The sequence below is a fragment of the Meles meles genome, chromosome 2 (assembly GCF_922984935.1).
Source record: "Meles meles chromosome 2, mMelMel3.1 paternal haplotype, whole genome shotgun sequence".
Classification (NCBI taxonomy): Eukaryota; Metazoa; Chordata; class Mammalia; order Carnivora; family Mustelidae; genus Meles; species Meles meles.
Genome location: NC_060067.1, coordinates 124,156,310 through 124,183,255, shown reverse-complemented (window position 1 = coordinate 124,183,255; position 26,946 = coordinate 124,156,310). Strand labels below are relative to the sequence as shown.

At 38.2% G+C, this 26,946-nt stretch overlaps 1 protein-coding gene across 1 annotated transcript in view; it reads left to right on the top strand.

Annotated features, from left to right (window-relative positions):
- CDS1 (CDP-diacylglycerol synthase 1) overlaps window positions 1-26,946 on the top strand; it is a 64,644-nt gene that overhangs the window by 15,097 nt on the left and 22,601 nt on the right. Inside the window, exons 3-5 of the mRNA XM_045995102.1 lie at window positions 4,476-4,572; window positions 11,582-11,679; window positions 14,144-14,283. Of these exons, the coding sequence (XP_045851058.1) occupies window positions 4,476-4,572; window positions 11,582-11,679; window positions 14,144-14,283 (335 nt within the window). The remainder of the gene's footprint in view (window positions 1-4,475; window positions 4,573-11,581; window positions 11,680-14,143; window positions 14,284-26,946) is intronic.

Sequence of the window (26,946 nt, the reverse complement as noted above, 5' to 3'; positions counted from 1 at the left end):
CAATAGTAAATCATAGCAGCTGATATTTATTGAGCGTGTGCTGTGTGCTGGGCAGTACTCCAGATGCTTCACACGTTTTGACTGTTCTCACAGCAGCCCTGTAGCACAGGTTCAATTATATAAGCCTGTTTTACAGATGAGGAAATTGAGGCACAGAAATGTTCTGTGTCAGGGGTCATGCATTTAGTAAGTGATAGAACCACATTGTGACCCTAGATATTGTGCTCTGTTTATAAAAGAATCGGTTTTTAAAAATGAACAATAAATAATAATATAACCAGTTTCAGTCTTCTCAAACTTTGCCCTAAGGGCTACACGAATGTTTCAAAATCTATCTTATTTTAGGCTCTTTTTAAACTAATACCCAAAATGGTCTGTCTTCCAAAGATTTGAAGTTGTAGATGTATGGGATTAAAAATACTAATTATATTTAAAAAGTACCTGAATGGGGAGGGGTAACTCCTATAATCCTCCCCCCTAAACATTGATATTTATAGTATTCTGATAGCTATTGTTTGAAACTTTTTTTCCTTGTGCATTGTGTATAAATATGTGGGGGGGGTGTATAATATAAAAAATAACATTGTACTCTTTCCTACCTTTCTATTTACATTTTCATTCTGTGGTTTTAGGAACAACATCATTAAATATACTTAAATATTTTTAATGACTGCATGGTATGTTTCTTTGTATGACCATAGTTCAGTTTACTCAACTAAGTGGTTTTTGCTGGGCATTTAGCTGGTTTCCAAATTTTCACAATTAAAAACAACTAAATAAAATATATATTTTTTTTTCCAAATTTATTTTCATTCAGCATAAAACTATTTCTATTTTTCATTTTAGTGTTGCCTTTATCCAAGATTATTTTGAATTTCATTTATAATTTTCCATAGTATTGGGATTTTCTAGTATCTTATTATTAGTTTCTAACTTATTGTCTTTTGTAATTTATTGAGACTTAAGGAATGTGCTCAACTTTAATAAAATGAAAAATGTATGTTAAAAAAACAACTAAATAATAAATGTATTAAACATTTTTCTTTGTAGCTAAGTTAAGATTTATGCTCATTTTTAAGTCTTTGTAATATCAAACGGAGCACAAGTTGTTGAAATTGAAAGGGGCCTGAAGATTTTCAGTTACTTGGAAAATTGTCCCAGTCTGTTTTGTGATCTTTGTGTGTGGGTCTGTGGGAATGAATAGTCATTAACCAGTTAAGTCTGGTTCTGTCTGTTAGTGAAGCTCTTCTTCAGCTATCAGTCTAGGTTAGTAGTTCTCATCCAGGGACAATGCCCTGACCCCCCCAGACCGCACTAGTGGACATGTGACATTTGATCATTTGTGGCATTTGAGACATTGTAGGTAGTCAAGAGAGATAGTGCAGCTGGCATGCAGTGGGGAGAGACCAGGGAGGACATTGACCATCCTACAGTACACAGAGCAGTTCTTCGTGACGAAGAATTCTCTGGCTCAAAATGTTACTAACACAGGTTGAGAAGCCAAGGAAATATCCAGACATAGCCTCATACTCAGTGCTCTTATACTGTATCCTGCATTTTCCTTCTCTTGGGAGCTTACACACTTCCTGTCCAATTCCTCCAAAGGGTGATAGATGGGTTTTCTCAAAACTTCTCTTTGCCAGATGGCCCATAAAATTCTTGTTCATTCTTGGTGAGTATCTCTGTATACCAGTTCTTGGCTCAGGTGAGCTGCCTTGCCAGCCCAAATTCTTGACTCATGATGTTTGTGCCACTAGGAAGATAATTTTTTTTTTCCAAAGATTTCATTTATTTATTTGACAGAGATCACAAGTAGATAGAGAGGCAGGCAGAGAGAGAGAGAGGGAAGCAGGCTCCCTGCTGAGCAGAGAGCCCGATGCAGGACTCGATCCCAGGACCCCGAGATCATGACCTGAGCCGAAGGCAGCGGCTTAACCCACTGAGCCACCCAGGCGCCCCGATAATTTTTTTTTTTTTTAAACCTTGTCATTATCTTTGAAATAAAAACCACTTGATGTTTGTAGTAGCAGGACAACATGGTACGTCTCATGAACAATTTGAGTAATAAGTGTATATGACCACTTTGGATAATCCCTTTAAGGCTACTGCTTAATTACATGCTTTTTAGAAATCTCGTTTCTAACTCACATAGGTCCTGGAGACATGAGACTTGAATGCAGTTCTCCGTTACTGATTCTGAGTTCCTTTTCTCAAAGCAATCATGAGGTGATGACTTGGACTCAAAATTAAGACTTTTATTATGTGGTCATGATAGCATGGTAAAAGAAATCACGAATTTTGAATTCAGAATCAGGCTCTCCTCTGGTTTTTAGTAACAGTGTTTTTTATCCCCCATATCATGCTCTGTTTTGAATTTAGTGGTTTTCTCTTAAAAGATGACTTTCAGTTACTGCATCAGTGGATATATATGTTATGTTTAAGTATGTTCTTTTATGTGCTTAACTTTGTATTAGGTATTCTTAGGAGATTTGGGGAATCCGTTAGAATAATTAAGGGAATTAAGTCTTTGACCCTTGTTGGGGGAGGGGAATTTTTCTGGGAGGGGGGAAAAGCCATATAAAAGATAACCAGATAGGATATATTCGTTGAGGGCTCAGGTTTTCAGTTACTGTGGAATTTTTGGATGATATGAAGAAAGTAGGTTTTTTGTTTAAGATCTCTGGTTCTCAGCAGCTACCATCCTCTGAAGTTCAAAGCCAGGCATCTAACAAAGGTACACATGGACCTTGGCAACATCCGCCTGGGCACTGATTTCTGACACTTACGTAGTGTCCTCTTCTGTGGGTTCTGAACAATTCCGAGTCTGAGGATCAGTTTTAAAGGAGAGCTAAATATGCTTCTGGGTTTCATGCAAACAGGGAAGGATTATTATCAGGAGACTGGCTTTTGGTCCTTTATTTACCTCTGACTAGCTCTCTGACCTAGCCCAGTTCCCAGTCTATTCATTAATCCACAAAGAGTTATGTCTATAAAACTAAATGGAATCTTTCAGCCATAGCATTTTTTGACTCTCCTCTCACTTCAGTTCAGTCCTAAAACTTACGGTCTCATGAGAAATTGATGAGTCTACGTAGTTTGTTACACAGTAGAGGGAAATAAAGTCAGGTAAATACAATTTGACCACCTCTTGATAAACCTGGTAAGCTAGATGAAAGCGTTTCGACTTAACTGTTTTGGCATTTTAGATCTTGAATGCAGAAATGACATCATAAAAGGGATATTTAAGAAATATCTAGACTGTATAGGAGAGTGGCTGAAAGCAGGGAGTGTAATCAATATTTGATAAATGGATGAAGTCAGGAAACATTTCTTTTTGTAGACAGGAGAATGAAGGCATGTGCTTAGAACACAGTGTATATTGTGTGTGTGTGTGTGTGTGTGTGTGTGTGTGTGTGTGTTACTATATGTTAAGATGAACCCAGATCTCTTGTAACATAATTTCAGTGCTGTCATTTGAATTAATAGAAGTCAGAGAGGTCTTAAAGAAAAACAAAGTTTTTCTTTAGAAAGCTGTAGAATGAATAAAACCAGGGGGAAGAAATTTTAGATTCAGAAATATCATCCATATATAGGTATTATTAGCATCCTTTCAGTTTAACACTATAGCTGCTGACATTTTTCCTGACATGGCCACAGAAAGAGTGACATTTGTAAAGTATGCTGGGAATAAAGGGTGAGTTTCCTGGGTGTGGAGAGAGGGCCACTGGGCAAAACCCCAGGCCTTCCCGGCAGCTGGAGGACCAAGGGAGATCAGTCTCAGCCTGGCAGGGCATACAGCAGAGAAGTTCCCCTCTAAGGAACAAGCGAAGGCCCAAGGGTGAGGAAACACTCTCGTACTTAAGGCCCTTGTCCCTAAGTGAGGCGAGCCAGAAGCACACTCTGAGCACTAGAAGGAAGTAACCATCAGTCTGGTCTTGACCTCAGTGACTGACTTTCGTGTGTCTTTTTCATTTCATTGAAATCGCTGTGTTCTGCAGTTTCACTTCTGCATTAACCTTTCTTTAATTTTTCTCATTAGAAGTCTGTGTTCTCTGTTTAAACCACCTTATAAAATCATTATTGTTTTTTTCCTACCACCCTAAAGGATAGTGCATTTTCAGAGGACTTTTGTACCTGCCTTCTTCTGTTCTGAATGCCCTGGTGGAATGTGCACATATCCACATTGACCATCTCATTGCCTAGCCTAGTGATTCATCAGTCACCCTAGTGATTAATCACACTGAACAAAAATTTGTTTCTTTCTTTGGCTAACATAATTTTTACACTTAATTTAGCTCTGAGTAAGTGAACAAATGCTGTTTGTTCGGTTTTTGTGGTTATTATATAAGGTGAAGTGAGTGTTTCTTAAAGTAGAATTAGGGAAAATCCATATAAGTCTGGTAATACTAAAACCACACAAAAAGCTGTAAGAAAGAATACATTAAATACTAACTTTATAAACATTTTCTTTGTAGGTGGAAAAACTGGTGGATTCGTGGAATTCTTACTCTAACTATGATTTCATTGTTTTTCCTGATCATCTATATGGGATCATTTATGCTGATGCTTCTTGTAAGTGTTTCACATTTCCCTGCGTATCTCTTGCTTTGTTTTTCCGCACAGATATGATTGAAGTAATTTGAGCCTGTCATTAAAAAGAAGGTAGTTCAAAGTTTGGTAACAGTGAATTTCATTCCTTTAAGCATCTTCTAGTTCATGAAATGAGTTGGACCAATCTTTTCTGTTTTCAAAGTAGCCATTCAGTGTGCTCACTCAGGAGAGAACAAGTATGCATAATAAATACGTTTTGCCAAACATTAGATACTGCTAATGAGTTCACACAGACATGACTTTACCATGTAGCACTCTTAGCCAGATCCCTCACTTCCAAGAACTCAGTCTAATGGCAGAGACATAGAAGTAACCATATGAATAAACAGTATAGTAAGTAAGTGGGTGAGTGCTGTCATAGAACGTGTTGGTTGAGCACAGTAAAGAAAGTATCTAATCAGCCTGACATAGAACAAGGAGGACTTCCAGAAGAGGGGATGCCAACGTTGAGTCCTGAAGAAGGGACTGGATGGGAGAGGGCAATCCAAGGTGGGGAAGCAGAAACAAGACATGGGGGCAATGAGAGAATGTGGTTTGTTGGCAGATTTGCAAGCTGTGCATTGGAGGGTACCTAGGGATGAGACTGGAGAGGGAAGCAGAAGCCTTTCTGGGCACTTGGGATTTTGTTGTGTATGGGGACTCTAACACGTCCTGCTGCCGAACAGATATTTTAAGCTTTTAAATCATTCATTTAGCACATGCTTCCAGAGTGCCTGCTATGTGCCAGGCATTGCCCTAATTCTGGGGTATGATTGGGGTGCTGAGAAAAGCACACTCGTCTCTTCCCTCAGGGAGTTTGGTGTCTACACTTTTAGGAATGGATCAGAACTATAGTTACAAACTGCAGTAAGCATTTGAAAGAAAAGAACAAGATGCTGTGAGAGCAAGGGGGGAGCCAGGAAGCTTTCCAGAGGGGTTCTGCCCTGCACGCATGCCGCACTTTGAAACTTGAGCAGGTGAGGTGAGAGGGGAGCTTGGGGGCAGGGTGTCACAGCAGAGGACTAGCATCTATAAAAGCCTCGATATCCAAAGAAGCATGAAACATCGGAAGCCCAAAGTGGTGGGAGTGAGAAGGAGAAAGGTGCTTGTTCACCAGGTTCGTCCAGCGTGTCTGGGTGCTGAGCGTGTTGAGCAGAGCACAGGGAGAGTCTGCTCTCCCCCAGATGCATGTGTCCTTCTTTTCTGCTGTGTCTTTTTCATCATGGGTTCTCCACTAGTTTAGCCTGTGTCGCACCCACCACCCTGCTCTCTGGCTGCTCTTGCCCGCGTAGATGCCTGTCTCTCCGTCGGCTCCCTTCCGTGCTCAGTCCTGTCCATAGTGATCAACATGGGCAGTACGATGTGGTTTTCCTTTCAGTCCGTAAAAGAATAAATAAGTTCTGAAGTGAAATTAGAAATGAGTGGGGGAAAATCCTGTCAACTCCTAAAAGCACTTAAAGCAGCTCTTATTAGTACCATAAAGCCCTTCCACTTTCTTTTTGTCCCCTCATTAATTTTGAACTTCCTTGGGGATCTCAAGGTGAACAGCAGTGAGTAAGCAATCACTCTCTCTGTTCAGTTTGTTGACATCACAGAGAAATTTTTCTTACAAAGAAACAATGGAGAATGGATAGGACACTTTAATGTGAGGGCAGAAGATGCTGAGCCTAAAGCCCGATAGGCCAGTGTGACCATTGTCCAGATGTGACTCCCGGGGAGAGCCCACTCCTAGTCCTCTCAGTGTAAACCCACGGAGGGCGATGAGTGCCGGCAGCCACCACTGGCCGCAGAATTTGGGCCTATCAGGAGTGAGTGTGTGCAGAGCACTTTTCAGTGCTGTGTGCTGAGTGGCGGGTCGGGGGATGAGGGATGGGGTGATAGCAGAAAGCTCTGTAAGGTTTTGTGGAGGAGGGGACCTTTCAGCTGACCTGAGGTAGATCAGGGTGGAGTGAGCACTGTGAGCAAAGGTCTGAATGGCTAGATGAGTTAGGAAAAGGTGAACAGTGCCCTTTTCCTGGAACACAGGGGCTTTGAACTTGGAGAACTAATTGGAGATCAGATTCTGGAGGACCCTGCAATACCATGTGAAGAAGTTTGGGATTTATTTGTAAAGCACTGGGGAGCCATTGAAAATATTGAAAATACTGGGGATCACTTACATTATTCCTCTTTAGAAGGTATTTTTGAGCTAAGTCATTGCAGGACATGAGTATCCTTAGTACACGGACTTGGGCCAGTTTGGTGGGCTTCCTGAGAGTAAGCTATACCGTTCTCCACACTAAACTGTTTGGTGTGGTAACTTGGGCCAGAATTTGTGGATAAAGGCTAATTTTTAACCACTCATTTGTGAGGAAATTCAAAACACCTCTAAAGACATCCTTACATATTTGGATTCTGATTTTTTAAAAAGAGAATCATAAGCATACCTAAAGCGCTTGGGCTTTCTTGTTCCTTTTCTCTCCTATGAAAGGAACATACCATCTTATTACAAGTTCTTCCTTTCATTGGTAAGCTCGATCAGCAAAGAATATTAAGGCCTAGTGAAAGTGGACTTGAACTTCAGCTTTTATTTAGGTGGACATACACATATGCGCACACTGTTGGCACTCAGTCACTATTACTTTTACGTGCTTTAAAGTCCTACTTATATTCCTATCCCTAACTAGGTCATTTATGTTTTGAGAAGGATTCATGGTACCTAGCTTGCATTTGCCCTACAATATCAGCACTCAAAAATGACTAATTCAAGAGAGTTTTATTAAAAAGTTATTTCTAGGGTGCCTGGGTGACTCAGTTGGTTAAGCAACTGCCTTCAGCTCAGGTCATGGTCAAATCCCACATCGGGCTCCATGCTCGGTGGGGAGTCTGCTTCTCCTGCTCTCATGCTCACTCTCTCTCTCCCTCTCTCTTAAACAAATAAATAAAATCTTTAAAAAAAACACAAAAAAACTTATTTCTAGGAAATGATAGCTACTACTTTAAGGTGGAACTCCTAATAGGAGTAATGAATAAGATGTTCCTTAACATAAGATGAATAGTAAGATGTTCAAACTTCTACTTAAAATACTTTTTTAGTTGTTGCATTCATGGCCTGCAGTCATACTTTCTAAGTGATGGAGGTACTAAAGTATATTTTAATTTAAAGGCAGATAGTATAAGCGGTTCCTCCCTCATCTTCTTGGAAACTCCTCTAAGTGTTAATTCACATTATGTAATTTAGTTTTAAATAGTTTATTTTTTCACATGCAAGAGTTATACAAGAGTGTTAAAATTATTTTGGGAAATTGATAATTTTTTGAAGATCGCCCCTAATCCTATCATCAACTACCAACACCCAATTAATACTGCTATATGATATATTTTCTTTTATCTCTTTTTTATGTTTTAAAAATTATAATTGTAATTCAAAGTGATTAGACTTTTGTATCCTACTTTTTGAACTAAATATTATATCAGTGTTTTGTGTTTTTCCACCATCTTTACAACCATCAGTTTAATTTTAAAAGAATTTTTTTTAGGGGAACCTGGGAAGCTCAGTCATTTAAGCATTTGCCTTCGTTTCAGGTCATGATCTCGGGTCCTGGGAATCAAACCCCACATCAGGCTCCCTGCTTAGTGGGGAGTTTGCTTCTCCCTCTGCCCCTCCCCCACCTTCTCATGCTCTTTCTCTCTCTCTCTCTCTCTCTCTCAAATAAATAAATAACATCTTTAAAAGAGAGAGCATGGGGGTGCCTGGGTGGCTCAGTGGGTTAAAGTCTCTGCTCTCAACTCAGGTCATGATCCCAGGGTCCTGGGATGGAGGCCCGCATCAGGGGTCTCTGCTCAGCAGGGAGCCTGCTTCCTCCTCTCTCTTTGCCTGCCTCTCTGCCTACTTGTGATCTCTGTCAAATAAATACATAAAATCTTAAAAAAAAAAAAAAAACAAAAAAACAAAAAAAGAGAGCATGCATGTGTGCCAAGGAGCAGGGGGAGGAGCATAGGGGAGGGAGAGAGAATCTGAAGCACACTCCTCACTCAGCTTGGAGCCAGATGTGGAGCTCCATCCCACGACAATGAAATTATAACATGAATGGAAACCAAGAGTAGGCCCTTAACCGACAGCTACCCAGGCACCGTCCCCCAGTCAAGTTTAAAGCATTCATGGATTCAGTGGAATGGAATGCATCATAAGTTATGAACTACTGTGTTATCTTCAGACATTGAGGCTCTATTTTGGTTTCTCTTTATGTGAATAACACTATCCTGAACATATTAGAACGTAAAACTTCTTCATATGCAGGATTATTTTCTTTGAATAGATTCCCAAACTGAAAATCAGCACTTTAATTTGGATAAGCCATAATAACATAGTTCAGACTCAGCATATCCAAATCTGAACTTCTTTTCCATCCCCAGTCATTCTGCATAAATCTGTCTACTTTCCCAAAACCTCCCCTGCTCTTATTCCATGTTCCCCTGTCATCCTTAGCTCCCCAATTTTCTCAACCACCAAATCCATCCAGTTCTCTCTCCTCAATGTCTTACTCTTTATACTACCCCCCTCTGCCAGTGGCGCAGTTAAAGGGTCATCTGCACTTGACAGGGTTGTGGTATCTTGCCTGCCTTCCTGTCTTTACTCTTGCTGCCTCTCGAGTCCATTCTTTCCACCTCTCTTATTCCCAACACATATATCTGATCATGGCCTTTAGTGATCAGGATGAACTCCTTCATGTAGTCCTTCATACTGTTTGCTGTGATTCTGTAACCAGGCTTTCCTCTCTCTGCTTCTCACCCCTGTGTCTCAGCCGCTCTGAACTATTTGTAGTTCCCTAGCATGCCTCATGCTCTCCTGTATTTTCCTCTGTCCTGACTGCAGCCTGTCCCCAGTGCCCGCCACAGGTATTCTGTCTGGCTGTGCTTACCTGCATGTGCCTACTTCCATGTGGTGGTGTAACCACCTGTGTCCTCCCTGACAGACTAGCCTTCTGAAGACAGATGTCCTCTATTATTTCTCTGAATCCTCAATAACTAGCAGAGTAGGCATTTTCATATTGCTTGCTGTCTTTAAGGCTCTTTACACATTTGTTGGGCCAACAAAGTCCTACCAGTGTGCATTGCTACCAGTATTGATGGCCTAGAATATGAGTTTCTGTGTAATCACTAAGCCTGGAAGATATACACATATTTTAAGGACTTTAGCTTTGTTGTTTTTGAATCCCTCGTTTTCTCTTTTCCCAGTAGCTCTGTATTGATTCTCCTTGCAAACTGTAATTGACAATCATATAAACATATATGTGTGCTATTAAAAGTAGCTTTCTCCCCCCGCAGTAAAACACCGTGTATAGTGCTAATGGTTTTTCTTGAGCAAATGTTTTCATTTAGCAAATAGAAATTGCATCAGTGCATCTGATATTTTAAAAGCCCTTGGTTCTATAAATAGCATGGACTTGCCATTTTATTTTAACATCTAGCATTGTCCTCATTCTGTAATTATTTTAGAAAATGACTTTTGACATTATATTCAAAGCTTATTTGAAAGGCACTATTCGAATTTCTTCTTGTCTTTATGTTACAAAGCAGTAATGACTTTTTCTTAAAAAACCTTTAAAAAACAGTTACTTTATGATTGAACATGTAAACTCAACCTAAGAACATCCTGACCAGTAGCTTTGGGAAAGCTAATTTATGGAGAGCTTTAAAAGAAATATCAAAGTAGGGGCCCCTGGGTGGCTCAGTCGTTAAGCGTCTGCCTTTGGCTCAGGTCATGGTCCTGGGGTCCTGGGGTCGAGTCCTGCTTGTCCCTCTCTCACTATGTCTCTGTCCATCAAATAAATAAAATCTTTAAAAAAGTAAAAGAGATACCAAAGTATTTTCTTGAGCAGAGTTTGGTAAGCTTTTTAGGTAAAGAAGCAGGTAAAAATATTTTAGGCGAAGGAACCACATATTTCTCTTTCATATCATGTTTGGGTTTTGTTTTAAAAATACAAAATCCATTCTTAGCTCTAGAGCTATACAAAATCAAGCCCTTAGGTATACTCTCTAGAAGCTGAAGTAGTCTGCTTTATTCACAAAGATTTTAATCTCTTGGTTCATGGTAATAAGCGTTCAACTTGCCACTTGCTCTTTGAGTGTTAGAATTGACTTCAGCCAAGCATTGACTACGATGCTCCATCCTCAGGGATTACCTGTACTCCAGTTGGTGGATACAGCAACTACTACTAAGCTGATTGAAGTTGACAACTACTACTAAGTTGGTTGAAGGACTACTAAGTAGACTACCAAAAAAAGATTCATAAATATTAACCCATTTATTATGAATGTACATAGGACACTATGCAAACAAAACTGTGTAGAACCAGTGACTGGCTGAAGTGGCTGCAAATGTAGAAGGCTGTTTTATGATCTGCCAATGTAGCACCACTTGGATTGATGAGAGATATATGCACCTGGCTATGTGAGAGCTGGCACAGCTGGGAGAATGAAAAAACCATGCCCAAACCCTGCTGGGTGGCAGGGGAAAGATGTTTTAATCATTTGTTCTGACGGTATCTTTATCCTTGGAAAGGATACCAGGATGTATGGCTAAAAATAAGTATATATAAGCAAACTTGCACATATGATCATTTTCCTGGGGTAACTCAAGAAACAAAATGTACAAAAAGATCATCCATTGTAGGAAGGATGAACCCAAGAAATGAAGTAGTAATGAGGGATAAAACCTAGTCTGTGACCAACCAGACTGTATCCCTCAAACTTTAAGCTACAGCACCACCTCCTACCCCAGGAAGGGGCTCTCACTTTTTGGATAAAACACTGATTTGCTTACCCCTTTAAAATATCACTTGATCTTAGAAGCATAGACTATTCAATTTCTACTGCTGACATTTAGAATAATTAAAAATGGGTAGGCTAAAAATTTTAAAAATACATTTGATAACAAAGTGCATATTAAATGATGAAGCACAAATGTAAACACTAAGTGATGTATGTTAATGTGTTCTCTTGGTTTCAGGTTCTAGGCATCCAAGTGAAATGCTTCCATGAAATTATCACTATAGGTTATAGAGTCTATCACTCTTACGACCTGCCATGGTTTAGAACATTAAGCTGGTAAGTAATTTAATACTGTTTCAGATATGAAAATATAACTCTTTTCTACAGTTTATAAAAGAAGCATCCTGATCAGTCAGTACCACATGGTTGACCATGTAGATTGATTTTGGGGGGAAGAGAAAAATAAGGCATTAGATTTTGCAGTCAAATGCTCTACCACTGAGCTATACCCCCTGGCATTAGATTTTGAAAAGAAGAAAATCACCTTTAAGTCTCCCATCCCAACACAACTGTTTTCATATCTCATCTTTAAGTCTTTGTAGAGATACTTTATATCTGTATTTACTCACATATATACTATTATCCTCTTTAAAAAACATTATATTGGGCACATTTTTATACCATTTATAATTACAATTTTAATAAAGTGTGATCTTTTTTGCTTTAGTTTGCCTTGATTGACATGAGACCTCACACTTAGATTATCTCTACAAAGATGAAATATGAAAATAGTTGTGGGTTTTCTGTTCTGTTTTTTGAGTGATCAGTGGTTTGTGGATAGGGGAGGAAAGCCCAGGATGAGTACCTCTTCAGGGAGGTAGGCCATGAGGGTTGGGCAGGGCAGTGAGAAGAGAGATGACTACTACCTTTGTTGTTCCTGGTTTGATCTTGTCTTCAGGCCCTGGCCCCAAGATACGCTACATGAAGGGTAGTCAGAGGGAAGAGTAAGACCCTCTGAGGGGGCCATGTAAGGCAGCCTTGTAAGTAGCACTGGCAATTACCAGCCCATGAAATATTGTATAGGTCTAAATGCATGTAAAAATTAGTTTTAAAAAAAGTCATGTGATTTTAATATTTAAATTTTTTTAAAAAATATTTAAAGCATTCTATATCTTTTTACAACTTTTCAGGTATAATTTTTAGTTATCAAGACCTTGACCAGGCAACATGTTAGTATGGTTGTTCATAATTGACCTAACTGGCCATGCCTTTGAATATAGTTATTTTGTTAGTATCAGCCAGAGGGTCCAGTGTCTTAAGAAAACAAATATCACTTTTGAGGTTTAGAGGGGTCAAAAAATAGTTTCTTAGTTTTGGTGATACCTAATTTTTCCTTGCAACAGGTTTTCTCATGAAGGGCAAAATTATGGGAAACGTTAGGTAGAGTAAGCAGTTGGAGAATAATTAAATGCTAAACCAGGTGGGATTGATTGATTCTAAGTGTAGGGGAAAAAAAAGTCAGGTCGGAATGGGCTCTAGTGATTGTAGAAATCTTTACAAAGAGGAGAAGGTGAGAAACTATCACTTGAAATAAAGACAAGTTTTGGATAGAGAAGTGTGTTCTGCATTGGCGAAGCTGCATCCAGCAGCTTCCAGATGGGATTCTAGATGCGGAACTGAAGAGGCATGTGCTGCATATGGAGAGACATTCCTGGCTCTCCTGAGGGAACTGGGCAAAAAGTTGGTCTGGTGGGCTTCAGTAGGCCTTGATAGCCTTACAGTGGAGTCAAAGACAGTTTGCATCGTAGGAGAATAGAACATGGTAATGCAGCTGATAAGAAATGAACATACTTTACTTTGAAAATAGTGGGGTCAGATTCCATCCATGACATGTAGAAGGGAAATTGCTCCTTTTTCCCTCTGCTCTCCCAGCCACGGGAGACTCTGCCCTTCAAAGGATGAGGCACAGAGGAACTCTGAGGCAGTGTTTCTCAGTCTTTTTCTTTTTGCCTGGCTCACACTAGCTGCTGTCAACGAAATGTCATGGATTCAACCTTTCCCTGGGTGGAAAGGGTATACCAGAGCTGAGTGGAGGGACAGGTGATTTATGCAGTTTTAAGAAGTTTCTCTTAGAGATTTTTACCTGCTGCTTTACCTCTTAAGCATCACTGTGCCACTGAAGTCCATCTGGAGCATGGAGGAGAGAGAGAAAGACACCAGTGAGTACAGGGCAGTGAAGAGTGAGGTCAGAGGTTGGATTACCTCTTCATGCTTTCCCAGTTGATCTTCCTTAGGGCAGTGGGAATTTGGCATAGGGTCTCCACTTCTAAAAAGCTTTAGAGCTGTGAGTAGTTGGGAGTGAATTTTCATTATAAACAGTACTGGATGTTCTGTGTGTGTGTGTGTGTGTGTGTGTGTGTGTGTGTGTGTGTGTGTCTTTGTGTATGTCTGTGAGAGAAAGAACGTGTGTGATTGTGTATGTGTAGTATTTTTATGTTGTTTCCCAGTTATCTGTCTCTGGCATTAGACTTTGACCTTAAGTAAAGAAAAAAAAAGAAAAAAGAAAACGATTTTTACCTAAGTAGAGGCATGAGCTATATTCAGTAAATTCTTGTTAACCGGTAATTTGAAATTAAGACTAAAAGCAGAAAAACATGTTTTGATGAAATATCCTGAACCTGTCTACTGAATTTGGTTTTTGATCTTTGTGTCATCATCAAAATGTAGAGAATAGTTTTGTTGAGTTTGAGAGGGAAAAAAGGCTTCAAATATTAAAAAGCTAATTGTTTTTAAATTATAGGTACTTTCTACTGTGTGTAAACTACTTCTTCTATGGAGAGACTGTGGCTGATTATTTTGCTACATTTGTTCAAAGAGAAGAGCAACTTCAGTTCCTCATTCGCTACCATAGATTTATATCGTTTGCCCTCTATCTGGCAGGTAAGGAAAATAGTATTGGTATGTAGCTATTTTATAGCTGCATGTTTATATTTTATAGCTACATATTTTACATGTCTATTTTTACTTACTTGATTTAAATTCACGACATCCTTTATTTGTTACATTTTAACCCAGCTTCTCTTTTTATTAGTCCCATGTATAAAGGTGTTTCTCTCATTGTGGTTTTAAACAGCAGTTACTCCCTCACGTGACTAATAAAAGTACATAGTTCTTTAGTAGTCCACAGACTTCAGAATTTTCTTTAGAAATTATAGTAAAGAAACTTAAATATATCAATTGATTGTTAACCAGGTACAATTTACAAAGAAATTTTTACATATATATTGCTTTATTTGTACCCAGGAAATAGTGTTCATATAGAATTAGGGTATTTAGTTTTACTGACATGGTTTGTTATATATCCTTCATATGCATTTGTAAATATATAAGTATATAGACACATTTGTTTATCGTATACTTTATCATCTGTTTTTATGATTTTATTTTTAAAGATTGTATTTATTTTAGAGAGGGAGAGAGAGCAGGGGGAAGGACAGAGAGAGAGAGGGAAGGAGAGACTCTCAAGCAGACTCCCCACTGAGCATGGAGCCCAGCTCAGGGCTTGATCTCTCCACCCTGAGATCATCACCTGAACCAAAATCAAGAATCAGACACTTAACTGACTGAGCTACCCAGGTGCCCCCACTATTTTTCATTTTAAAGGAGGATATGAACTTTATTTGAGTTTTCACTTTAGCTCTTAATAGTTACTGTTTTAGCTCCTAAGAGTTTTTAAATAAATAAATTCTTCTCAGCACAGTTTTGGAAACTGAACACAATACTGGTGACTCTTTTCCATTTTCCATTAAACTAGAAATATAGAGTGTATGGGGGAGTACGTCAGGTCTTCTACAAGTATGTCATTTTATTCAGTTGTGTTCTTCATGGTGTTCCTGCTTTAAGAAAGCCTTCATATTCTGGTTTTGATTTCGTTTCTGAATCTAGAAAGTCAGAAAGTGAAACACAATCTGAAATGATAGTAGTAATTTTCAGAGAATTGTTTTTGGGGTAGGAGGAACCTATATTTTCTAAAGAGTTTCCTCTTTTTATATTCAGGGTTTTTGTGTGTGTGCGTGTGTGTGTTTGTGTAGTCCAGTTTTCTGGGTCTTTACTATATTTTAAAATATTATTACTAATGCATCTAAATAAAGTACATTCTTGGGAAAAGATATTGAAAGCTCTTTCTGTTCTTTCAAGGTCATAAGAAATTACTCATTTTAGGTAATCATTCAATTTTAATTTTGAATCAGTTTAGAAGAATCATGATTATAGAGAGATTAATGACGACTGGTAATAGCTAAAATCTGGAGAGTCAAGAACTCTTGACTCTGATTCTGTGTTTATCAAAGCACATTTGTAACATTTTTTTTTTCTTCGAGTGGTTTACCACACTTATCCAACTGAGAGGTTTGATTTGCATTGTTAAGTAAGGTAGATTTGGGGATAGATTGTTTACTATTACAAGAGAGAAGAATTCAATACCTTCTTACTTTATATGTAGACTGACAAGGCTGTATTGGTATTTTGAATTTTAAAAACAATGATTAGCAAGAAAAGTGCCTATACTGGCTTCTGCTGCTGAACCCTTATTTCACAAGATCATTTTGTGATTACTGAATAACAAAGTTATGATTAATGACACATAAATCATTTGTAGCATTAAATGATCTTATAATTGCTGAATAACAAAATTATGATTAGTGAAAGTATATATCATTTGTAGCATTAATATATGTCTATTTTAAAAAATCAGTTCTAAAACACAATATAAAGAATAACCTGCACCCCACTACTTACAGATTTTTCCCCATTTTTCTAAGTAATATGCCCATTTCTTAATTTATATTGGGCATTACCTATTGACTTCTTATTATAACCTTTCTTCTCCACACTGTTATTGTCATTGCTGACATTGTTAAATAGATACCTAAAAGGTCACTTCCTGGAGAACCCAATAGTGTCTGCGATTGCATTTCTGTTCTTACACAACTTTTTGTTTTTCCTGAACTTAGTAACTGCTTCACCTTCTCCTTTCCACATCTATAAATTTCCATGTAGGAATCCTTAATTTCTCTTCTGGGTCTTTTCAGTGTGTATTGGTAGTTTTTTCCCAATGTTCACACGAATCAGTGTGTCTGTTTCCTTTTTACCTTGACACCTATGTCCGAGAAACTCTGTAGTCCTGTCACATGGACTGTCTGCTTGTATCCCAATGCCTCAGTATCCTCCTGATTTGGCCACCTCATTTCTTCTATCCTGCATCTTCCAGTTTCTGGGTTGACATCCTTATTTTGTAGAAGCATGGCTGCCAATAATTTCCTGTGAAATGTTCTTGGATGGTAAATGTTTTATGTTCATACATTTCTAAAAATATTCTCACAGTTGACTGCTTTGGCTAGAGTTTACACTCATTATTAGTAGATTTTTACTTAGTACTCTAGTCTAGGAGTCTAGGCTGTACCCTGGCTTTCCACTGAGTCTTTTCTGTTCAGTTTTCTCTAGAAAATACTACTCATCCCTGATGTCTCAGGTCTACTAAGAGTTATCCTGTTTTCCAACTTCCAATTCTGTAGCTATGCATCTTCTCTTTTCCTTGACATTTCTTCAGGTTTGTGTTTGTTTGTTTTTTTTTTCCACTCTGTGGGTTTTCACCTTAATTTCTTTCTTTCTTTTTTTTCAAGTAGTCTCCACACCCAGCATGGGACTTGAACTCATAACCCCTAGATCGAGAGTCACATGCTCTACTGACTGAGCCAGCCAGGCATCACCTCACCTTAATTTCTTTTAATGTTAATTTAGTGGACCATCAGGACAGAAGAGAAATAAATGCTTGTATTCAACCTGCATTTCAAGGCAGAAATCCTTAACTAGGTTTTCTATTTTTCCCTTGACTTAAAACAATTTATTCTCTTTCTCTCCTGATCCTGTGGATTGGCATGTCTTCACTGGGCAGCTCTAACTTCGTGCCTCTCTTACAATTGCAGTCTGATGGAGGTAGTGCTCGTCATTTAAGTCTTGAGTGAGCTGGATGTCTGAGGTGGCTCATTCCCGGCCACAGTCTGTGCCAGCCGCTGACCCGAACACACATGTCTGGCCTCTCCTTGGGGCTTGGATGTCTCAGAGCACCATGGCTGGGTTCTGAACAGGGAGTGTGCCAAAAGCCAAGTACTTCAGGAGTTTTTAGGTGGGTTGTGTTTGTTTTACTAGATATGAAGATAAAAACCTAATGCATGCCCGTAGTAAAAATTTGGACTAAAATAGGGTGTTCAGTGAAATCCCCCTCCTGCCTCAGAGCCTTATTTGTAATCTACGGGGGCTGGCTACTAGTACTGCAGAGAGTTTCTGAGTATTCAAGCTTATGTGTTTATATCTTCTCCACCCTCTTTTTCATGCAAATGAGAATGGACTATTCTGTACCTGTTTATTTTTTTCCCCACTTAATGCAATTTATGGATGCTTTTTATTTCAGCACATCTAAATCTCATTTTTTCATAGCTGCAGTTACATCTTTATTGATTTGCATACAGCAATAATGGAAGTAGAATATGAGAAAATAAGGTGACTCCTATTTCCTTATTTTCCCTTTGGGATTTGCTAACTACTAATATTTGAGAATAACTGCCCCACTGAGTGGGTAAAGACAATGGAATTTATTTTCTTTGTTTTATTTTACATGTGATATATACTCTAATTTTTAATAATTGTTTGGTAATTGTTTGCTTCATATGCTAAGCTTCCTGACTCTGTTTTTTAAAGTAAAATCAATAGTTTTTCCTGACTAGTTTGTCATAGAAATATCTTACCACTTGTTATTTTAGGTTATTGGAATCATAAAAGCTCATTGCGAGTCATCAGTGTCATTTTTTCGGCAAATATGTGAGCGCTGTCCGAATGCTAGGTACTGTGAATGGTGTTGAGGACAGAGAGGGAAGTAAGGCTGATAGCATGCTTTCTGGGGTCTTCAAATTGGTGGGACATGGGTCGCCTCATGCATTGCTGAAATGTGAAGAAGGACTGTAAGTGCATGAAGGGTGAGGAGAACTCTGCTCTGCTAGAGATAGTAGGAGGCCTTTGAGAAGAGATGGAAGGTGTCACAAAAAGTAAAGAACAAGCAGGCATTTGCTAGGTGGATAGTGGGAAAGGGCATTCCAGGCAGAGGAAGAGGCTGTGCAAGGCTTGGAAATGAGGGAGGATTGCATATTCAGTCTGGGAGCAGGCATTAAAGGTTGGAAAGGGGGGCAGGAGCCACATTTTTAGAAGCCTTACATGTCATAGGAAGGGTTTGGATTTTATCCCCAAGAAACCATTGGGGGATTTTAAGTTAAGAGATGGTATAACTAATTTATGCTCCTAAAATGGGAGCAGCCGATGATGTAAGCCAATTAATAACAAAAATCAAAGAAACACATCGACAGTAATATGATAATAGTAGGAGACTTTAACACACCCTTCACTGAAATGGACAGATCATCTAAGCAAAAGATCAACAAGGAAATAAAGGCTTTAAATGACACACTGGACCAGATGGACTTCACAGATTTATTCAGAACATTCCATCCCAAAGCAACAGAATACAAATTCTTTTCCAGTGCACATGGAACATTCTCCAGAATAGATCACATCCTGGATCACAAATCAGATCTCAACTAGTACCAAAAGATAGGGATCATTCCCTGCATATTTTCGGACCACAATGGTTTGAAACTCGAACTCAATCACAAGAGGAAAGTTGTAAAGAGCTTGAATACATGGAGGCTAAAGAGCATCCTACTAAAGAACGAATGGGTCAACCAGGAAATTTAAAAAGAATTTAAAATATTCATGGAAACAATTGAAAATGAAAGCACAACTGTTCAAAATCTGTGGGACACAGCAAAGGTGGTCCTGAGAGAAAAGTATATAGCAATACAAGCCTTTCTCAAGAAACAAGAAAGGTCTCAAGTACACAACCTAACCCTACACCTAAAGGAGCTGGACAAAGAACAGCAAATAAAGCCTAAACCCAGCAGAAGAAAGTAATAATTGTAAAATATTATTATTAAATAGTAAAATACTATTATTAAATAGTAAAGATCAGAGCAGAAATCAATGAAGTAGAAACCAAAAGCAAAGTAGAACAGGTTGATGAAAGTAGGAGCTGGTTCTTTGAAAGAATTAGTAAAATTGATGGACCTCTGGCCAGACTTACCACAAAGAAAGGAGAAGAGACCCAAATAAAATTGTGAATGAAAGAGGAGAGATCACAACCAATGCCAAAGATATACAAACAAATGTAAGAACATACAATGAGCAGCTATCAGCAAATTAGATAATCTGGAAGAAATGGATGCATTCCTAGAGAGGTATAAACTACCAAAACTGAACCAAAAAGAAATAGAAAATCTGAACAGACCCATAACCAGCAAGGAAATTGAAGTAGTAATTACAAATCTCCCAACAAACAAGATCCCAGAGCCAGATGGCTTCCCAGGGGAATTCTGCCAAACATATAATGAAGACTTAATACCTATTCTGAAACTGTTCCAAAAAATAGAAATGGAAGGAAAACTTCCAAGCTTGTTTTATGAGGCCAGCATTACCTTGATCCCAAAACCAGACAAAGACCCCATAAAAAAGGAGAATTACAGACCAACTCACTGACAAAGACCCAGAAAGTCATTCTGACATTTGGATAATTTTGTTGTAAAATGAATTTGCCTGATACCAAAGAGATAATCAGTGAGACTGAAGGTAATAAGGCCAACATTTTCTCTAGTCTGGGTACATTTTTAAAAGATCCTGGTGTTTTGGATTTGAGATTCCTTAGGAAATAGAGTAGCCATGTGATTACAAATGAGTAGTATTGAGTGAATAAGCTTAAGATGTTTGACTCTTAATATCATCACCTTAACATCTGTTTAGCTGACCAGTGATATACATGTTATTTTTAGTAGTTTTCTGCTTGTATGTATGCATGGCTATTTTGATTTTTTTTTTTAAGACCCTTAAGGTGGGACACCTTGGTGGCTTAGTCAGTTAAGTGTTGGGCTTTGGCTCAGGCCATGATCTCAGGGTCCTGGGATCAAGTCCCGAATTGTGCTCCTTACTCAGTGGGGAACCTGCTTCTCCCTACCCCTCTGCCTGCCACTCCCCTCGCTTGTGCTCTCTCTGGCAAATAAATAAATAAATAAATAAATAAATCTATCTATCTATCTTTAAAAAATAATAAAAAACAAAACTCTTAAGGAGAAGGTATGACTTGAATACTTTGAATTTGAGAAGGTCAGTGAATATATAAAATTAAACTTAACTAAAGTTAGTGCATAATTAAGAATTTTCCTCCCAAACATCCTGGATATTATCTCAAAGGATATTGGTGAAATCTTTAGAAAGATGTCACAAATAACTGTTCACAGAGGACTCTACCTCCAGAACCACTTACAGTTTTGGAGTAAAAACTATTAGAATCTGTGCACTGTGCCAGTGTTGTTCTACACTTTAAACTCATCATGTTAAGGGAGCCTGGGTGGCTCAGTCAGTTAAGCGTCTGCCTTCAGCTTAGGTCATGATCCCGGGGTCCTGGAATTGAACCCCATGGAATCAAACCCTGCTCCCTGTCCATCAGGTTTCTCCCTCTTTCTCTGCTGCTCCCCACTGCTTGTGTTCTCTTGCTCAGACTCAATCTCAAATAAATAAAATCTTAAACAAAAACTCGACACGTAGATTAGTAGAAAACTTTATCTTAGCTAATATAATGGTTGGTTTGTGTGACAATTTCCACAACCTAGATGCACTTAAAACTTTTTAAAAACAACTCCAGCATAGTCTAGTGTCACAATAAGGGCCAGAAAATGCTGCGTGTGTCTTGAATTTACTTAACCTGACATTTGAAATGTTGATACATGAAAGATTGATAAAAAGTCATTAAGCTCCAGTTTTTAATCCTGGGTGCCTCTTAATGTCTGTCTGTCTGTCTCTTTCTTTTTTAAGATTGTATTTATTTGAGAGAGAGCACAAGCAAGGGGAGCAGCAGAGAGAGAGGGAGAAGCAAGGGAGTCCGATGCAGGGCTCCATCCCATGACCCAGGGCAGATGCTTAACCAACTGAGCCACTCAGGTGCCCCTTAATGTCTGTTTCTTGAACCTCATAAGGACTGCATGTGTTTATTGAATTAGTTAATCACCAATAGAAAGTTTTTAAAACGTCATTAATTTATGCTTTCTGTCTCTTCAGCTTGATTTTGAGCTCCTTGAATAGAAATGCCTGTCATACTCATTTTTTGTATCTTTACGGAATAAATATTGCTTGATTGTCCATTTTCCTGAAATGCCCTCTGTCCCATCTTTTGAATTTTGAATGTCTTCTTTCTCCTTTACTTCTCCTGACTCCTTTAGAAATCTCATTCATTTTCGTACTTTTTGAATCTGCCTCTTTTTAGTCTGTTGGGTGACTGATCTTCAGAGCTCCCTGGGGACTCTTTGATATACTAGACAACAGGATGTACACATCTTTGTGTGACAGCACCAGGTGCAGGGCCGGGTACATAAATGGAGATAAGCAATAGCAACTACACCTAGTTACATAGTAAAAATTGTATGTTGGGAAACATTTAAGTGAGTACTTCATTTATAATACTTGAGAAATCCCGTTTTTAATTGGAAATGTAACCATATAGAGATTCTTTATTAATTAGGAAAAAAGTAAACTATGGATCCAAATGGACAAAGTTATTCTTCCCATAGATTTGTTGAAATAGTTTAATATATTTTTACACATTTAAACATAAAATACACACATAGCTATAGTGCTGTGAAAGAAAAATAAATTTATGTTTTTCAGATGGTTTTTCTTTAAAAATAATATTTCTTAGATATTCTTGGAAAACACTTTATACCCTTCCCAAATTCAGAAAATTGTATTATCTTAATGTATCTAGGAGTCAGACAATTCTGTCCTTTATGAAAGCACCCCAAAAGCTGCATGTTACTGGTGATTTAACAGTGTAATTGGATCAGGTAAAAGTGAGTAGCCAAGACTGTCTTGGGTAAAATCACCATTAGGAAAATACCAAATAATTCTGTGGTCATTTTGTTTGAAGAAATGCTTAAGGGTGAATGGTATTATATGATTTCAAAAATGGGAAAACCGTACTTGTGAAGGCAGTATTTGTGAGGAGATAATCACAGCTAATGATGTTGGGAAGGTCCCAAGATTGTGTTGGGACAGTCTGTGAGTCCGTTTGGGTAGAAGTGGAGTTCCAGAGGCATCTGTCTTGTCTCTGCTTAGCTCTTACCACATCAGCCTCTGTGCTAAGTCCAGTTTACATTCATTCACCTCTAACTATGAACCAGTGGCTTAAAATAGAATTTACATTGTTCTTTGAGCCACAAAATAAGTCTACCTGCTCTAGAATAAAAACTTAAAAGCAATGATTTTTAAAGAGTTTTATGCTGCTGGTGATTTCAAAGCCATGAATTTCATGTTTTATTCTCTACCCCCTCCCAGGTTCTTTCTTTGTCTCAAGAAAGTGACATACGGGTTTCAGTTGTGCTTCCACTTGAAAATGTTCCCATATTTCTTTAACAGATCAGTCAGATTACTCTGTAGGTGACAAATAGGAGGTGAGATAGGACCTGGGAGCCAGTATGTATTCTCTTCTTTTGTCATTATCGTTTTCACTGACATTTCAAAATAGCCTTCAAAAAGTTGCTTGAGGAAGTTGCTGGTTGCTGGTTGATTCTTTGCTCTGGTTAGAGTAGTAGAAACCTTGCTTACTCTGGTGGGTAGAATTGCCTTGGTAAATATTACCTATATATATGAAATCTAGTACTTATTTCATATGGGATAGATTATCTGACAGTTCATTTTCTGTTTGGAGAACTCAGTGTGGCAATATTGCAGAATAGAACAGTGGGTGCCTGTTTATCTGAAATTAAGCTTAGTTTATACATTTGCAGTATCTACCTCTGTAAACAAATATTTCTCTTTATTTTTTAAAAGATTTTATTTATTTGAGAGAGAGAGTGAGAGAGCGCATGAGAGGGGAGAGACTCAGAGGGAGAAGAAGACTCCCCACTGAATGGGGAGCCCAATGTGGGACTTGATCCCAGGACTCCAGGATCATGACCTGAGCCAAAGGTAGTTGCTTAACCAGTTGAGCATCCCAGGCGCCCCAGAATTTTTCTCTTTAGAAGTTTACTGATATATGGGGCAAAAAGTGCTTCCCATTGCCTCCCATTATTTTTGTATATGATTATTAAATTTGTTAGGCAGAATTTTTATTTAGTAAAATGTCATTGTAATAAATTTGTGGGATATACACATAAACACAATACATAAACATTTGCTGTTTGTAAATCTTTACATTATTTAGAGTGTTATATTTTACTATAATTATTATAATATGGTTCTGAGAAATTTCAAGTCATTCTATTTTTTAAAAGATTTTATTTATTTATTTGACAGAGACAGCGAGAGGGGGAATATAAGTGGGGGGTGGGGATGGGAGAGGGAGAAGCAGGCTTCCTGCTGAGCAGGGAGCCCACTGTGGGGCTCCATCCTGGGACCCCGGGATCATGACGAGTTGAAAGAAGCTGCTTAAAGACTGAGCCACCCAGGTGCCCCAATTTTATGTCATTCTTAACCTGAATCTTACTGATAATGGTTTATGGAACCACATGACTCTTGAAAGTCAATAAGATCTGAGGATTTAACTGTTTCCTAGCCCTTATTTTTCAGTTAATTAATAAAGTCCTCTGTGTATTTTTCTTCATCTGTTAAATGAAGATAATAATATACATCATAGGGATATTGGAAGCATTAAACAAGTTGATATTTGTAAAATGCTTGGACGAGAGCCTGGAACATAGTAAGTGTTCAGTAGATGTTAGCTGCCCTATAATTATTATTACTTTTTATATTATGTAGAGATTGAAACATTCTGTACATACACTTGATGGATTGATATAGCAAATAAGTTTTCATAATGATACTTTGTGCTTTTTTAGTATAGTTGACACACAACATTTTATTAGTTTCAGGTGTACAACATAGTGATTTGACAAGTTTATACATTATGCTACGTTCAGCACAAGTGTAGGTACCATCTGTCCCCATACATTTCTGTTACACTATATTGTTGACTGTATTTCTTATGCTCTGCCTTTTATTCCCATGACTTACTCATTCCATAACTGAGCGCCTGTATCTCCCACTCCCCTTCACCCATTTTACCCATTCTCCTACCACATCCCTTCTGTCAACTGTCAGTTTATTCTGTATTTATAGGTCTGGTTCTGTTTTGTTGTTGTTGTTTATTTATTGTTTTGTTGTTTTTAGATTCCACATAAGCGTGAAATCATGTGGTATTTGTCTTCCTCAGTCTAACTTATTTCACTTAGCGTAATACTCTATGTCTTTCCATGTTGTTGTAAATGGCAAGATCTCATCCTTTTTATGACTGAGTAATATTCCATTGCATATATATATTGTATCTCCTTATCTGTTTGTCTCTTGATGGACACTTAGGTTTCCTCCATATCTTGGCTATTGTAAATAATGCTCAATAAACATAGGATACATGTATCTTTTCAAATTAGTGTCTTTGTTTGGATAAATGCTCAGTAGTGGAATTACTGATTCATGTGTTATGTCTATTTTTTAATTTTTTGAGGAACCTCCCTACTGTTTTCCACAGTGGTTGTAATAATTTATATTCCCATTAACAGTATATGAGGGTTCCTTTTTCTCTACATCCTTGCCAACTCTTGTTATTTCTTGTCTTTTTAATTTTGGCCATTGAATGAGTATGAGGTGATATCTTATTATGGTTTTCATTTCCATTTTCCTGATTTTTTTAAAATTTAAATTTAATTAGTTAACATATAATGTATTATTGGTTTCAGAAGTAGAGGTCAGTGATTCATCAGTCTTATATAATACCCAGTGCTCATTACATCACATGCCCTCCTTAATGTCCAGTACCCAGTTACCCCCTCCCCCCATTCCCCTCCCATCCAGCAGCCCTCAGTTTGTTTCCTATGATTAAGAGTCTCTTATAGTTTGCCTCCTTCTCTGATTTTGTCTTGTTTTATTTTTTTCCTCTCTTCCCCTATGATCCTGTTTTGTTTCTTAAATTCCACATACCAGAGAGATCGTATGATAGTTGTCTTTCCCTGATAGACTAATTTTGCTTTGCACAATACTCTCTAGTTCCATCCAAGTTGCTGCAGATGGCAAGATTTCATGTTTTTGATAGCCAAGTAACATTCCATTGTGTATATATACCACATCTTCTTTGTCCATTCATCTGTCAGTGTACATCTGGGCTTTTTCCATAGTTTGGCTATCGTGGACATTGCTGCTATAAATATTGGGGTGCATGTGCTCATTCGGCTCACTACATTTGTAACTTTGGTATAAAACCCAGTAGTGCAGTTGCTGGGTCATAGGGTAGCTCTATTTTCACCTTTTTGAGGAACCTCCATACTCTTTTCCAAGTGGCTACACCAGCTTGCATTCCCAGCAACAGTGTAGGAAGGTTCCCCTTTCTCTGCATCCTCGCCAGCATCTGTCATTTCCTGACTTGTTAATTTTAGCCATTCTGACTAGTGTGAGGTGGTATCTCATTGTGCTTTTGAGTTGTATTTCCCTGATGCCGAGTGATGTGGAGCACTTTTTCATGTGTCTGTTGGCCACTTGGATGTCTTCTTTGCAGAAATGTCTGTTTATATCTTCTGCCCATTTCTTGATTTTGATCATTTGTTCTTAGGGTGTTGTATTTGGTAAGTTCTTTATAGCTTTTGGATACTAGCCCTTTATCTGATATGTCATTTGCAAATACCTTCTCCCATTCTGTTGGTTGTCTCTTGGTTTTGTCAACTGTTTCCTCCATTTCCCTGATGATTAGTGATGTTGAGCATCTTTTCATGTTTACCATCTGTATGTCTTTATTGGAAAAATGTGTATTCAGGTCCTCTGCCCATTTTAAAATTAGACTGTGTTTTTTTGGTGTTAAGTTATAGAAGTTCTTTATGTATTTTGGATATTCATACTTTATCGGATATATCATTTGCAAATATCTTCTCTCATTTAGTAGATTGCCTTTTGTTGATTGTTTTCTTTGCTATAGAAAAGCTTTTAATTTTGAGGTAGTTCCAATAGTTTATTTTTGCTTTTGTTTCCCTTGCCTTAGGAGACACATCTAGAAAAATGTTGATGTGGTTGATGTCAGAGAAATTACTGCTTGAACTCTCTCTTTTCTAGGATTTTTATGGTTTTAGGTCTCACATTTAGGTCTTAAATCCATTTTGAGTTTATTCTTGTGTATGGTATGGTGTTAAGCAGTGGTCCCGTTTCTTTTGCATGTAGCTATCCCATTTTTCCAGCACCATTTATTTATTTTTTTTTTTAATTTTTTTTTAAAGATTTTATTTTATTTATTTGACAGAGAGAGAGATCACAAGTAGGCAGAGAGGCAGGCAGAGAGAGAGGAGGAAGCAGGCTCCCCGCGGAGCAGAGAGCCCGATGCGGGGCTCGATCCCGGGACCCCGAGATCATGACCTGAGCCGAAGGCAGCGGCTTAATCCACTGAGCCACCCAGGCACCCCTCCAGCACCATTTATT